The sequence below is a fragment of the Mustelus asterias genome, chromosome 2 (genome assembly GCF_964213995.1).
Source record: "Mustelus asterias chromosome 2, sMusAst1.hap1.1, whole genome shotgun sequence".
Lineage (NCBI taxonomy): Eukaryota > Metazoa > Chordata > Chondrichthyes > Carcharhiniformes > Triakidae > Mustelus > Mustelus asterias.
Window position 1 is genome coordinate 61473789 of NC_135802.1, and position 16236 is coordinate 61490024.

Here is a 16236-nt window from a genome sequence, read left to right on the forward strand (position 1 = left end):
TGACACTTTTTCAGATGATGAAGATATTTCAGCCAGTAATGAAACAGGATCAACCGAACAGCAGGAAAATCAGATGATAGACTTAACAAAGCAGGCTTGCTGTGAATCCCAGAGTGCTGGCGCTACGAACCAGGCAACAGAAGAGGCTGAACATTTAAATGAAAGTAAAAGTAATGTGAATGGCGTGGATTTAAAGAGCTCAGACAGCAGGAATGCTGTGAGCTCACCGCTCAGTGAATTAGATCAAACCATTGAGAATGAGAATGCAGCTGATGAGCCCGACAAAGAAAATACTTCCCCGGTAGATACGTTGGATGTGGAGGAGTCTATACCAAAGGTAGATCAACCTGCCCTGAATGATTTAACCCAACCTCAGGCTGAGTCTGTTTTGGATGGAACCTCTGAGACTGACAGGGTGGAGGAAAACGCTGACACTCAAGCAGAAGGTGTGTGTTCTGCTCAGCCCGTGCTTGATGTCGAAGCTGTTGCTGAAGATATCTGTCCGGTAGAAGGGAATGAAACTGGTGTCGACAACTACGAACCTTCACCTCCGCAGGAAGATAGTACATTGATAATGAGGAGAACAGTAAGGAGGAAAATCAGGCCGTTCTCGTTGCCGGTGTCTGAGCTGGAATCTGTGATTGCCTCCGCTTGCGGTTCAGGGGAGCCAGAAACCCCCCGGACCCACTACATTACTCTGCACCGCCTGCTCCATAGCTTGCCTTCTACTCAGCTGGACGGTGGTGATGCCCAGGAAGAGATAAACAACAAGTTTGCTAACTTGGAGCCACTGGAAAAAGAACCTGAGGACAAAAATGTACTCGGTGAAATGGATACAACAGAACCTGAAACAGGTTGTGCCTCAAGTGAACCCAGCAATGTTGGGCGGAGGATGTTGCCTCGCAGTGCATCAGTTGAACATCTTTCTGAGTTAAATCAGATTCTAGAGAAAGACCAGCAAATAAATCAAAGTGAGACTGAGACAAATACTACACAACAGGTAAATAGTGAGTGGGACATCTGTAACACACCATGTTGTAGAACGTCCTGTTACAGCACCTCCTGTTACAGTACATCCTGTTACAGCACTTCATGTTACAGTACCTCCTGTTACAGCACGTCCTGCCAAAGCACTTCCTGCTATGATGGTACAAATCACTTCTCCTCAAGTCATACACGGTTCTCCTCAATTGACAGTGCACGGTTGTCTGAAAGTACAGTTTTCTCTTCGCAAGAAGAGGAGGAGGATGAAAACAGTGCATTTGAGTCAGTGCCAGACTCAGGACATAGCCCTGAGTACTGTGAGAGGGAACAAGCAGACAGCATCATTCAGTGGTCAGAAGAGCATGCAGCCCAAGCACCCGAAAGGACTATGGTAAATGAAGAACCAGCTACAGGACAGGGAGGCAGCACCGAAGGTTAGAGTCAGATATACAGTATGTATACATTGAATAGTAACATTTTGATGCTAACACTGACCATTCAAGCCTGAGCAAGAAGGAGCGGTTTGTATTTCTGTAAACTTTTAAAAAAACATTTATTTTCTCTCTCATTCTCTCCATCAGTCTTCACCGTGGAAGACATTTCAAATATCCCTATGTTATCAGATGGGCTGATTTTGAATAACCTGGTGGAACTTACAATCATCCCAATGACAAGGGATAGAGTATTAAAGAAACTCAATGGACTAAAGGCAGCCAAGTCGCTAGGACCCAATGAACTGCACGCTAGGGTTTTAATGAAAGTGGCTGCAGGGATATGGACCCATTTCTTTTTTGTAACTCACTAAATTCAGGGAGGGTACCAGAAGATTAGAAAACAGCCAATGTGACGCCCTTGCTCAAAAAGGGAGAAAGGCAAAGGCAGGGAATTTAGGCTGGTTAGTTTAAAATCTATTATCGGCAAGATGCTGGAGTTAATAATCAAAAAGGAAATAGCTAATCATTTAGGAAAGCTGAATATGATCAAACCTAGTCAACATGGTTTTATGAAAGATTTGACAAATTTCCTCAAATCTTTTGAGGATGTAACAGGGAGAATATATGGAGGAAGACCTGTAAATGTAGTGTACTTAGAATTGCAAAAGACATTTGACAAGGTGCCGCATAAGGTGCTGGTGCATAAAGTAAAAGCCCACGGAATTGGAGGAAGTGTGTTAGCATGGATTGAAAACTGGCTGTCAGGTAGAAAACAGAGAGTTGGCATAAATGGGTCTTTTTCAGAGTGGAAAGATGTGACTAGTGGAGTACCACAGGGATCAGTTGTTGGCCCGCAGTTGTTTACTATTTACATTAATGACCTGGAGGAAGGAACAAAATGTAAGATTTCCAAATTTGCTGATGATACGAAGATAGGTGGAAGGGCAGGCTGTGATGAGGATATTGTGATTCTGCAACAGGATATTGATAGATTGGGTGACTGGGCGAAAACTTAACAAATGGAGGTTAATGTGGGAAGTGTGAGGTCAGGCACTTTGGTCGGAGGAATCAAAAGGCAGAGTATCATGCAGAGGAATCTAGGTGTTCTAGTGCATGAATCGCAAAAAGCTAGCAGGCAGGTCCAACAGGTAGTTAAGAAGGCAAATTACATTTTGGCCTTTATTGCAAAGAGGTTGGAGTTTAAAAATAGGGAGATTTTGTTGCAATTGTACTGGGTGTTGGTGAGGCCTCACATGGAATACTCCATACAGTTTTGACTCTTTTAAAAGATACAGTAGCATCTGAGGCAGTGCAAAGGAGATTCATCAGGCTAATTCCTGAGAGGAGAGGGTTGTCCTATAAAGAGAGACTAAATAGTCTGGGTCTGTATTCCTTGGAGTTTAGAAGAATGAGGGGGGACCTTATTCAAACATATAAGACCCTGAGGGGGCTTGACAGGGTAGATGATGGAATGGTTTCACGAGTGGCAGAGTCTCGAACAAGGGGATATAGCTGCAAGATAAAGGGCAGGTCATTTAAAACTGAGGTGCATAGAAATTTCTTCCTGCAGAGAATGGTGAATCTCTGGAATTCTGTGCCTCACAGGGTAGTGGAGGCTGGATCATTAGAAGTACTGAAGTGGAGATGGATAAATATTTGATAGATCAAGGAATAGAGGGCTTTGCGAAAATGGCACAGAAAAAGAGCTGAGGCTGGCAGAGAGCAGCCATGATCGTATTGAATGGCGGGACACACTTGAAGGGCCTGATGGTCTACTCCTGCTTCTATTTCTTGTGTTCTTATCAGTAATGTGGATTTTTTTAGTAGGATGCAGAGGGTTATGTTTAATATGTTCTGGAGTAGATAACCTGTAACAAAGTTGACCAGTTACTGAATGGTTTGAGTTACAAGTGGAGGCCATAGTTGGTGAATGGCAGGTAGCTACCTCTGCCCAAAAAGCAATAAAGTTATCTTTGTTAACAGTGCGCAGGATGAAAGATACAAGAATAGTGAGGAAAGAGCTGACACCAGAGACAACAGTCGCAAGAGATTCCTGTGGCATCCCCAAATGCTGTCCCAACTAAATACATTTCATAATTCTCAAGTCTGGCACTCTCACTGTAAAATTGCAAATGTCTTTCTTCATAAATTTAAAAAACTATTTGCATGAATTGCACCTCTTCATAGGAAGAAACTTGCTCTTTGATGAAGGAATCCAAAAACAGATCACAAAAACGTGCGTGGCTAAATACACCAAACGACTAATAATACTGACTTTGCACAGCACTATCAAACTACTGCCCCTTAAGCAGCAGGTGACACCTTTACTGATATGCAGTTCATGATGCACTAGGAAAGCCATAAGCCAGGGGTTGGAGTTTCAGGTATCAGTAACCAGTGAACGGCTGCTGGCTGCCCGTTCAACACCAATGGTTTAACCAAGAGCGAAGAGAAAGTGGTGTAGACTGGGAAAGGGAAAGGTTCTCACTGGAATGATGAACGTGGTGGGGTGATCTGATAGAAGTCTACAAGATTATGAGGGGCATGGACAGAGTGGATAGTCGGAAGCTTTTTCCGAGGGTGGATGAGTCAATTACTAGGGGGCATAGGTTTAAGGTGTGAGGGGCAAAGTTTAAAGGAGATGTATGAGGCAAGTTGTTTTACACAGAGGGTGGTGAGTGCCCGGAATTCACTGCCGGGGGAGGTAGTAGAAGCAGATACGATAGTGACTTTTAAGGGGCGTCTTGACAAATACATGAATAGGATGGGAATAGAGGGATATGGTCCCCGGAAGGGTAGGGGGTTTTAGTTCATTCAATTGGGCAGCATGGCTGGTGCAAGCTTGGAGGGCTGAAGGGCCTGTTCCTGTGCTGTAATTTTCTTTGTTCTTTGTTCTAGTAGGAAGGGCCACGGAATAAAAAACTTCTGTTTTTTTTAATAAAATCTCCACTTCACTGCCTATTCCAAGCAAGTACTGCACAACTGGAGCACTGCTCAGACACTCCAGCGCATGCTGGGGTCTTCCAGTGCATATATGTAAAACCGTTTGATATAAATGAATTCTAATATCACAGAATCATAGGCAGAAGGAGGCCACTCTATCCATCATGTCTGTACCAGCTCTCCGAATGTGCAGTTCACTTAGTGCCAGTCTCCCACCTTCTCCCCGTAACCCAGCACATCCTTCCTTTTCAGATAACAGTTTAATTCCCTTTTAAATACCTCGATTGAGAGTCTCAGGCAGTGCATTCCAAACCCCAACCACTCACTGCATGAAAAGGTTTTTACTCATATCACTGTTGCTTCTTTTATCAATGACTTTAAATCTGTGCTCTCTCATTCGCAACTGTTTCATGAATGGGAACAGTTTCTTCCGATCTACTGCAAGGAGAGGGGCCATGTTTTTGAGGAAGAGAAGGTGTTACAGGCTAATAGGCTGGAGGAAATAGATGTTCGGAGGGAGGATGTCCTGGCAGTTTTGAATAAACTGAAGGTCGATAAGTCCCCTGGGCCTGATGAAATGTATCCTAGGATTCTTTGGGAGGCAAGGGATGAGATTGCAGAGCCTTTGGCTTTGATCTTTGGGTCCTCGCTGTCCACGGGGATGGTGCCAGAGGACTGGAGAATGGCGAATGTTGTTCCTCTGTTTAAGAAAGGGAATAGAAATGACCCTGGTAATTATAGACCGGTTAGTCTTACTTCGGTGGTTGGTAAATTGATGGAAAAGGTCCTTAGAGATGAGATTTACGACCATTTAGAAAGATGTGGATTAATCCGGGATAGTCAGCACGGATTCGTGAAGGGCAAGTCGTGCCTCACAAATTTGATTGAATTTTTTGAGGAGGTAACTAAGTGTGTTGATGAAGGTAGGGCAGTTGATGTCATATACCTGGATTTTAGTAAGGCGTTTGATAAGGTCCCCCATGGTCGGCTTATGATGAAAGTGAGGAGGTGTGGGATAGAGGGAAAGTTGGCCGATTGGATAGGTAACTGGCTGTCTGATCGAAGACAGAGGGTGGTGGTGGATGGAAAATTTTCGGATTGGAGGCAGGTTGCTAGCGGAGTGCCGCAGGGATCAGTGCTTGGTCCTCTGCTCTTTGTGATTTTTATTAATGACTTAGAGGAGGGGGCTGAAGGGCGGATCAGTAAATTTGCTGATGACACCAAGATTGGTGGAGTAGTGGATGAGGTGGAGGGCTGTTGTAGGCTGCAAAAAGACATAGATAGGATGCAAAACTGGGCTGAAAAATGGCAAATGGAGTTTAACCCTGATAAATGTGAGGTGATTCATTTTGGTAGGACTAATTTAAATGTGGATTACAGGGTCAAAGGTAGGGTTCTGAAGACTGTGGAGGAACAGAGAGATCTTGGGGTTCATATCCACAGATCTCTAAAGGTTGCCACTCAAGTGGATAGAGCTGTGAAGAAGGCCTATAGTGTGTTAGCTTTTATTAACAGGGGGTTGGAGTTTAAGAGCCGTGGGGTTATGCTGCAACTGTACAGGACCTTGGTGAGACCACATTTGGAATATTGTGTGCAGTTCTGGTCACCTCACTATAAGAAGGATGTGGAAGCGCTGGAAAGAGTGCAGAGGAGATTTACCAGGATGCTGTCTGGTTTGGAGGGTAGGTCTTATGAGGAAAGGTTGAGGGAGCTAGGGCTGTTCTCTCTGGAGCGGAGGAGGCTGAGGGGAGACTTAATAGAGGTTTATAAAATGATGAAGGGGATAGATAGAGTGAACGTTCAAAGACTATTTCCTCGAGTGGATGGAGCTATTACAAGGGGGCATAACTATCGGGTTCATGGTGGGAGATACAGGAAGGATATCAGAGGTAGGTTCTTTACGCAGAGAGTGGTTGGGGTGTGGAATGGACTGCCTGCAGTGATAGTGGAGTCAGACACTTTAGGAACATTTAAGCGGTTATTGGATAGGCACATGGAGCACACCAGGATGATAGGGAGTGGGATAGCTTGATCTTGGTTTCAGATGAAGGTCGGCACAACATCGTGGGCCGAAGGGCCTGTTCTGTGCTGTACTGTTCTATGTTCTATGTACTCTGTCCAGACCCCTCATGATTTTGCAGGCCTCTATCAAACCACTTCTAATCCTTCCCTGCTCCAAGGAAAACAGTCCCAACTTCTCCAATCTATCTTCATAAATCCTCATCCCTATGAATCATATAGGAACAAAAGAGCAGAGGTCGGCCATGTGTCCCCTCAAACCAGCTCTGCCATTTAACTAGATCATGGCTGGTCTTCTATCTCAATGCCACCTTCCTGCACTATCCCCAATCCCTTCATGTAATTGGTATCTAAAACTTTATCAACTTCTGCTTTGAACATACTCAGTCCTCCACAGCCATCAGGGTGGAGAATTCAATAGATTCACCAACCTCAGATTGAAGAAATTCCTCGTCACCTCAGTCCTGAATGACCTACCCCTTATCCTGAAATTATGTCCCTTGGTTATAGGCCCCCAGCAAGAAGAAAGGTCTTTCCTGCAGCTGCATTGTGAACCATTGTAGGCATGTTGTACATTTCAATGAGATTACCTCTCATTCCTCGAACCTCCTAGAGAATAAAGGCCCAAACTCCTCAGTTCTGTCCTCAGAGGACAATCCAGCAAATCCAGGGATTAGTCTGGTGAATCTTTGTTGCAGTTCCTTTAGGGCTAATATTTCCTATCTTGGGTATTTCCTATCTTGGGCGGCACGGTAGCACAGTGGTTAGCACTGCTGCTTCACAGCTCCAGGGACCTGGGTTCAATTCCTGGCTTAGGTCACTGTCTGTGTGGAGTTTGCACATTCTCCTCGTGTCTGCGTGGGTTTCCTCCGGTGCTCCGGTTTCCTCCCACATTCCAAAGATGTGCGGGTTAGGTTGATTGGCCATGCTTAAATTGCCCCTTAGTGTCCTGAGATGTGTAAATTAGAGGGATTAGTGGGTAAAATATGTAGGGATATGGGGGTAGGGCCTGGGTGGGATTGTGGTCGGTGCAGACTCGATGGGCCGAATGGCCTCTTTCTGTACTGTAGGGTTTCTATGATTCTATGATAAGGAGACCAAAACTGCACGCAGTATTCCAGGTGCGGTCCCAACAAGTCTCTATGCAACTGCAGCAAGAATTTCTTATTCAAATCCTCCAGCTATAAAGACTGACATAACATATGCCTTCCTAATATGGGGAGGCAGTGGCATAGTGGTATTGTCACTAATAATCAAAAGATCCAGAGCAAGATCTGGGGCTCCAGGTTCAAATCCTGCCACAGCAGATGGTTAAATTTGAATTCAATAAACATCTGGAATTAAAAATCTACTGAAGACCATTGTCGATTGTTATATAGAAGAATCATACAATCCCTATAGTGCAGAAAGAGGCCATTTGGCCCATCAAACCTGCACCGACAACAATCCCACCCAGGCGCTATCCCCGTAACCACACCTGCTAATCCCCCTGACACTAAGCGGTAATTTAGCATGGCCAATCAACCTAACCCGCACATCTTTGGAGTGTGGGAGGAAACCAGAGCACCCGGAGGAAATCCACACAGACACGGGGAGAACGTGCAAACTCCACACAGACAGTGAGCCGAGGTCAAAATTGAACCTGAGTCCCTGGTGCTGTGAGGCGTCGATGGTAGTCATGATGTGGAGATGCCGGCGTGTAAACACAGTAAGACGTTTAACAACACCAGGTAAAGTCCAACAGGTTTATTTGGTAGCAAAAGCCACACAAGCCACACAAAGACTTGATTAGTTGTAAGTATTCGCATTCCAACCATTATTCATGTAAATTGAGTTTGTGTCTTTATATGCTCTGTTTGTGAACAGAATTCCCACTCACCTGAAGAAGGGGCTTGCAGCTCCGAAAGCCTTTGTGGCTTTTGCTACCAAATAAACCTGTTGGACTTTAACCTGGTGTTGTTAAACTTCTTGCTGTGAGGCAGCAGTGCTAACCACTGTGCCACCATGCCGCCCTATTGTAAAAACCCATCTGAGTCACTAATGTCCGTTAGAGATGGGCAATACTGCTGGCCCAGCCAGTGACACTCACATCCCATAAAAAAAATTGTTTGCTGCAACTATGTTTCATATGAAGCAATTTTTAAAAGCGGCATCTCGGCCTTTTGGCTGAGATGCAGATGAGCTCAAGTCTTGGAGGAGGAACCTCCCCCTTCTCCAATCAGCTTGGCTCATGTAGATCAGGCCCAGGACAGGGTGATTTTGGTCGCTCGCCCTGTCTTGTCAGTCTGGATCTGAAATGTCTCAACTTGTTGAGACTCTGAATTGGATTTGATTTGATTGAATCGGAAAAGTATTTTAAAAAAATATTCTGAAAGTTAGAATCATGGAATAGTTACTCAAAGAAGGAAGCCATTTGGCCCATATGTCCATGCTTGCTCTCTGCAAGAGCAACTCAACTCGTTCCACTCCCCCACCCTGTCTCTGTAGCCTTGCAAATCTTTTCCTTCCAGATAATTTTCAAATTCCCTTTTCGAAGCCATGATTGAACCTGCCTCCACCACACTCTCAGGCACTCCAGGTTCTAACCACTCACTGTTAAACAAGTTTTTCTTCATGTGACTGTTGCTTCTTTTGCCTGTCGCCTTATGTTGGTCTTCTCTGGTTCTCGAGCCTTCCACCGATGGGAACAGTTTCTCACTACCTACTTTGTTTAGATCCCTCACGATTATGAACACCTCTATCAAATCTCCGCTTAACCTTCCCTTCCCTAAAGAAAACAGAGCCAGCTCAGATCCCTCATGCCCTGAACCATTCTCATGAATCTTTTTTGCACAGCTTCTAATGTCGTCTCATCCTTCCAAAAGTCTTGTGTCAAAATTGTACACAATACTCCAATTTAGACTAACCAAAATTTTATAAAGGTTAATTGTAACTTTCTTGCTTTTGTACTCTATGGGCGGAACTTTCCTGTCTCGCATGCCACAGGAATCGTAGCGGGCAGAACAGGACCATGCAAAGGTCCATTGACCTCGGGCAAGATTTTCCAGTCTTGGAGTGAGCGCGGCTGGAAAATCCAGCCCTGTGACTCAATTTATAAAATTCAGGATCATGTATGTCTTTTTAATTATTTTCTCAACCTACCTGCCACCTTCAATGATTTGTGCAGATATAACCTGGGGTCTCTGTTCTTCTGCTTCGCTGTAGAATTGTATCCTTTATTTTATACTGCTTTTTTGTCATTCTTCCTCTGCCTATCACTTCACTTCCCTTAGTTCACAATACTTCCAAGTTTTGTGTCACCTCTGTTGTAGATAGCGGTCATACCATAGTTGAAATTTATCTGGATTTTCAAAAGAACATCGATAAGGTTGAGACAATTTGGAGGGAGCTGGTGCGTAGTGGTGATATCACTGGGCTAGTAACCCAGGGGCACAGGCTAATTGTCTGGGGCTACAGGTTCAAATCCCGCCATAGCAGCTGATGGCATTTAAATTCAATTAATAAAATCTGGAATTAATAATTAATAAGATCTCAGATCTCACTAAAAGTTTGTAAAGTCATGAAAAAAAGCAAAACAAGCACTGTGTTTTATCTCTGGAGGGATAGAATTGAAAAGTGGGAAAGTTATTGCTTAACCCGTATTGAACCTTGGTTAGACCACATTCTGAATCCAATTCTGGTCACCATATTATAAAGAGGAAAAGGAGGCACTAGCGGGGGTGCAGAGAAGATTTACAAGGATGACAACATATGCGTGGTAAACACATCAGGAAAGGATTGACAGGCTGTGTCTTTTTTCTTTTGAAAAATGAGGGCTGGGACCAACTTAATAGAGGTCTTTAAATTTATGAAAGGTTTTGATCGGGTCAATACAGAGACAATGTTTCCTCTTGTGGGGAAGAACGTAACCAAAGGCCATCAATATAAGATTGTCACCAAGAAACCCAGTAGAGAATTCAGAAGAAACTTCTTTACCCCATTAGTTGCCTATCACAGGGAGCGTTTGAAGTGAATAATATGGATATATGAAAGATTTAGATGAGGAAAGATGGGAGGAGGCACGAATGGGACATAAGCACCGGTCTGCACTGGTTGAGCTGATTTTGGCCTGTTTCACTGCCGCAGAGCCTTTGTAATCTACAAAGTTTGAAATTGTGCAGCGTGACAGTGCTACGTTCTGGGAGTTGCAGTGCAATGTGACACTGGGAGTTGTGGCCCACCAACTGGTTGAGCCTCGATATCAACAAGGAAGACAATGCCAGCTCTGGGAATATAGCAAAGCACAAGTTTCAGGCCTTTGAGAAAGGAAGGAATATTACAGATTTCAAATATAATAATTTGTCGAAGAAAACCTTTTATTAAAAATGTAATTTCTAGCACATTTTCCTTGGGTTATTGAGAAACAATGATGGATATTTGAATGGTTCTATCTGTTACCTATTTCCTATGTGTTAGTTGTTTATTGGGTGGATTTTATTTGGTGTTTACAGATTCCTCCCATTCCCTTCAGTTTCTTATTCCTAGTTTGTTGGCAACTTTCTTACTTGTTTATTCATTTGGTGCAATCATTATCACTCAGGTAACAGGGGTTTATTGTGATCTGTCACTTTTTTTATAAACAGGCTGATATTTATCAAATATAATAAGAGGATTTTAGTTGTAATGATTTGAGGTGTGAATTTTCCCATTCCTTACAGACATGTTAGACACAAGGGCTGAAACATCCTTGCCTCTGCTTTGCTGGCCTGTATGGGTACTTGCAACCCTATTTCTGACCCTACTGAGCTATCCAGGGTCAGGGTGGGGCTATCGCATTAAACTGCGGCAGCATCCAGGTCAATAAAAATTAATACCCATGATGGAGTATATTTTTACGACATCCAAATGAGAATTATATTCCTCTGTTCACGCCTAGATGGGGCTACAGCTGCATCCTTTGTAATTCCTACCACCTTCTTTCTCTGACAGCCTTGTGGCTCCTATTAAATTCAATAAACTGAGAAAGGCCCCAGGCCTCTACAGGCACACCTTAAAAACTAGATTGCAGATTAGATTTGTTAAATCTCTGATGTACCATACCCCAATTTGAGCCATTAATGGGGTTGACGGGTATATGATCAGGGAGAGATGAAGGCCTGGGCTCCCTTATCTTCATTTTTAGCCTCTCTACAAGTTCAGCATTTAATGGAGGTCTCAAACCAATGATTCTAGCTGTTAAAAAAATTAACTTAAATATGATTCTCTTTCCCAATTCCAATAAAAGAGAAGCAAAATTGTAATCGTGCGAACTTCATATTAATTTTAACATTAAACTGCAACTTAGTAAAGCTTCAATCCTGAAAAATAATAAAATATTTGATTATATTTCAATAAATAACAAAAGTTCCCGAATGCACATGGCTGCATCTAGGAAGTGATAAAAGATAATACTGTGAGTGACTGCATGCTCCCTCCCTCAGCTTGCAATAACACTTGCCACCAACTGATTTGCAGGCCTAAAGCAATTAATGTTGAAAACAATGTTCCAAACAGAGATTTATTTAACTCTTTCAAGCAGAGATCCTCTTTATGCCATCCTAACCCTATGGCCCGAACTCTATCACCTTTTCCGCCACAGAATTAGCGCGGGCGAGGGTCCGACACCGGAAATCTCCGTTGACCTCGGGCATGAGTTTCCGGTCTCGCCCGAGCGAGATCATAAAATCCCGCTCTATATTTGTGACATTGTGTGGTGAATGCTCATTAGGAGAGGGGCAGAAAGAACAGCCTTAAACTGACAGTCAGAGTAACATCCTTTGATACACACGCCAATCAGCACTCTAAATATGAAGACGTTCTCCCTAATATTGTTTGAAATACACCTTGTACCAATTTTAACTTGTCTCCCTGTTTTATTACTTTTGAATATTTTGAAGAAGCAATTGGGACGAAAAATATCTAACACCACAGGAGCCCAAATAGTCATCGCTCCAGTGACATAGGTCAGTAATTGGCCCTTGGGACAATTGTTAATTGGTGGGAAAGAGTGTAGGATAAATGATTGACAAGAAGTGATCAGTGATGTTCCCCAGGGATCTACACTGGGGTCTCAGCTTTCCACTACATATATCAATGAGATGAGAATTATAAATCCAAACCTGGAAGTACTCTTAATGAGGAGGCACAGTAAGCTGTGATAGGAACGCAAATTGCAAAAGGATATTGAAAGATTAAATGAATTGACAAAACCATGGTAGGTAGAGACAAACTGTGATGAAGTGTGACATCATCAATTTTAGATTTGAGAAAGAAAAGTTTATCACAGAATCATAGAATTCCTATGGTGCAGAAGGAGGCCATTCGGACCATCAAGTTTGTGCCGACACTCCGACAGAGATCCTACCCAGGACCACTCCCCACCTTATCTCCGTATCCCACGCATTTACCCCACTAATCCCCATAATCTGCACATCTTGAGATAGGGCCAATCCACCTAACCTGCACATAGTTGGACTAGTGGGAAGAAAGTGGAACACCTGAAGGAAACCCAGGCAGACACGGGGAGAATGTGCAATCTCCATATAGACAGTAACCCAATGCTGGAATCAAATGCAGGTCCCTGGCACTGTAAGGCAGCAGTGCTAACCAGTGTGCTACCATATCACCTAGTTGGAATATATTTTTAATGGTGTGAGGCTAAGAGCTGTGGAGGAGCAAAGGGCTAGAATCATAGAACATTGAAGGAGACCATTCAACCCACCAAGGCTGTACTGGCTCTTTTAAAGAGCTATTCTGTTTAGTGTCATGCCAAACATTTTCCCCAAAAAACTCTTAAAATTACAGATTTTCAAGTTAATTTCCAATTGTCCTTGCAAATTTTAATGGAATCTGATTCCACTATATTTTCAGGTAGTACATTCCAGATCTCAACAATCCGGAGTCAGGAACCCAATACCCAGATCATTTTTCTGGTCCCAATGTTGGTCGACATTAGCATCGCTGACACAATGGGTGGAATTTTCCATTTTCTGTACAGACTGCGGGCTGCAGAGACTCTTTTGTGGGGCCAGTCCTGTACCGTTAGGCCCCCTGCAGTCCTTTCTTATCTTTCTCACCATTGAAAAGGGAGGTCTTTGTGAGTACCTGCACTGAGAGGATGCCCATGGTGTCCCTGTTCTAAAGCAGTGGTCACCTCTTCCCATGGCTCTGAGCTTTCCACTCAGTTGTTGGCCCTCCTATTAAGACTCTTACTTCCACAGTCTTCACGTTGAAATTAACTGGATAGCCAATGCAAAGGCCACCAAGAGGCCACCCAAAGTAACGTTGCTGCTACAGGTACATGAGGGCATGCACTGACTCAGGAACTGTATTGGGATCTCAATGCCTGTGGGAAACTTCAGCCCCATGAATCCCAATAGCTGCTGCCAACCATTCTTGCTCTTGGGTATATGAATCCATGAACTTTTTCCAAGCAATCTTCACACCTGCCTATGCTGGCTACAGCTATCTTTTCTCTTGGTTTCTGTCCTGGACACACTTCACCTGTGGGTGGGAATTTCCGGCCGTGCTCACCCCAAAACCGGAAAATCCCGCCTGTGGTCAATGCACCTTTTTACTGGTCCTCCCCTCACTCACTACGATTCCTGTGGCGGGCGGAATGGGAAAAATCGCCCATCTGGTTGTTTAATATTTTCATCGCTGGTTGTGAAATTCTATTAAAATCAATAAAAATTAAAATGCTGCCAATTTAAGACGTTGGAATATGTTTACCATTGCTCACTAATGTTAGCAAGAAATCTGCATAAATATGGTTTCCCAGCTTTGCACCAATATATCAATAACATTAGTGGGGAAGAGGAAATTTCTAACAAGCTATGTCTCTATTGTAAAACAAAATGATTGCTTTTTGTTTAAATCCATCTTTCCTCTTGTAGGTGATAACCCTTTACCACACTGTGCTCAGACAATAAGTCAGCTGCCCTCTTTGAGACAAGACACCAACCGATACCCTACCATCGATGAGCCCCTTCCTCCCAGTAAGATTTTGTTTTATTTGAAATCATCCTGTCGTGTTATCAGTGTAGGAAACATGCTGGCTTTATTAGTTCAGAGTCAACTGATCGAGAGACGGTTGAACTGGTTAATTGGAAAACGTCGAAGGAAACGTCTTGCAGCTCTTTCCAAAAGGGAAAGACTTGTGCCAACACCAAAACCCAGCAAAGGTTTTCCACTTCTTTCAAGATGTAGGGCAGAATATCAGATACACAGAGATGTGTGTTCAGCGCAGATTATCAAATTGTATGCTTATCAAACAGCAACACATTTTCACAAGCAAAATGAGTATAATGTGCAAAAGTGGCTGTCTCATTTTCAAATTGGACAATTTGATGAATTGTGAAGAAATGCACACACTAGATGAATTAGTCTGTTCTGCACTACATGGTGATGACATTTACACAGGCCTGTGCAGTTCAACAGTGAATGCAGTCCACTGGCTAGCAGTACCCTGCTCAGGCCCTGAATCTTCAGATGTTAGAAATCTGGTAATTTATTTTACTCAGCAGACATCATTAGAAAAGAAATGGTTTGCTTAGATCACCATGTGGTAAAGACATGTGAAATATATTTTCATTCACTGCATGGTTTATTCCAAGTTTGAGAGATACACTCAGGGACAGCAGCATGAATGAATTTATTTCTGGTTGTATGATTCATCCTTTGAATCTTGGACTCGTTATTGCTGTTGATTGATAGCTAACTTGGTGCACACGTTTTCCTGCTCTGTCTCTAATTGTATCCTGAGTCTTGATTCACTCAGGCCAGATATTCGTCCCCAGGTCTGGGTCGCAGTGTTGGGTGAATCCTGGGTCGGCGAACCCATCCTTTAAAAATTGCCACCTGCAGGTAGGGGTTTCAGTTGGGAACGGGGAGGCAACCCGACCCTGGAATGAATGCACAGGCTGGTGGGTGCACAGGACTGTGGAGTTGAGTCCACAATCAAGTCAACGGTGACTAAATTGAATGGCATGACTGAAGGCATACTCCTGCTCCTAATTCATATGTTCAGCATAGGAAACAGCCTGAAGGCTGATCTCTCCCTTTTGGAAGAATTGTGTCTAAGGGTTAAATGCTTAATATTATGGCCGGAATATTTTGGCCATTCCTGCCAGCAGGGTCTTCCCATTCTGCCGACGGTGAACCCCCCACCGCGGGTTTCCTAGCAGTGGAGTTGCATATAATGGGAAATCCTGTTGACAGCAGTAGGAAGAGTTTTAACAACACCAGGTTAAAGTCCAACAGGTTTATTTCGTAGCAAATGCCATTAGCTTTCGGAGCGCTGCTCCTTCATCAGATGGAGCAGATATCCACTCCATCTGACGAAGGAGCAGCGCTCCGAAAGCTAATGGCATTTGCTACCAAATAAACCTGTTGGACTTTAACCTGGTGTTGTTAAAACTCTCACTGTGTTTACCCCAGTCCAACACTGGCATCTCCACATCATGACAGCAGTAGGACCAGAAGATCCGGCTGTTGACCAATGTGGGCCGCCACCGCCACCATGAAACATGCCGCAAGGGCACCTGGAAAATCCCACCCTCTACTTTTATTATTTTTTCGGGTTTAGGCTTAATAAATTTTCCTCTTTCTTTAGCTCGAGAAGTACTTGTTTGATTGGCTCCTTATTGCTCACAGCTAAAATAGTTATATAAATTCTGATTTGGAAAAGGCATATCCTCATGAAAAAGAAACTTAAAACTTTTGAATTAGCTAACTGAGGAGGTTCAACGAAGGGGAACCAGTTCATCCCTTTTCATGTGTTCGTAACAATAGCTTTGACAGCTAAATAGTTCTTTAACAGTTCCTTGACTGTCGGACT

At 43.5% G+C, this 16236-nt stretch overlaps 1 protein-coding gene across 1 annotated transcript in view; it reads left to right on the forward strand.

The window, feature by feature from the left end:
• The window catches only part of LOC144480803 (E3 ubiquitin-protein ligase HECW1-like), a 391619-nt gene that overhangs the window by 181686 nt on the left and 193697 nt on the right, over nt 1-16236 (forward strand). The window contains exons 8-9 of the mRNA XM_078200410.1: nt 15-1418; nt 14294-14395. Of these exons, the coding sequence (XP_078056536.1) occupies nt 15-1418; nt 14294-14395 (1506 nt within the window). The remainder of the gene's footprint in view (nt 1-14; nt 1419-14293; nt 14396-16236) is intronic.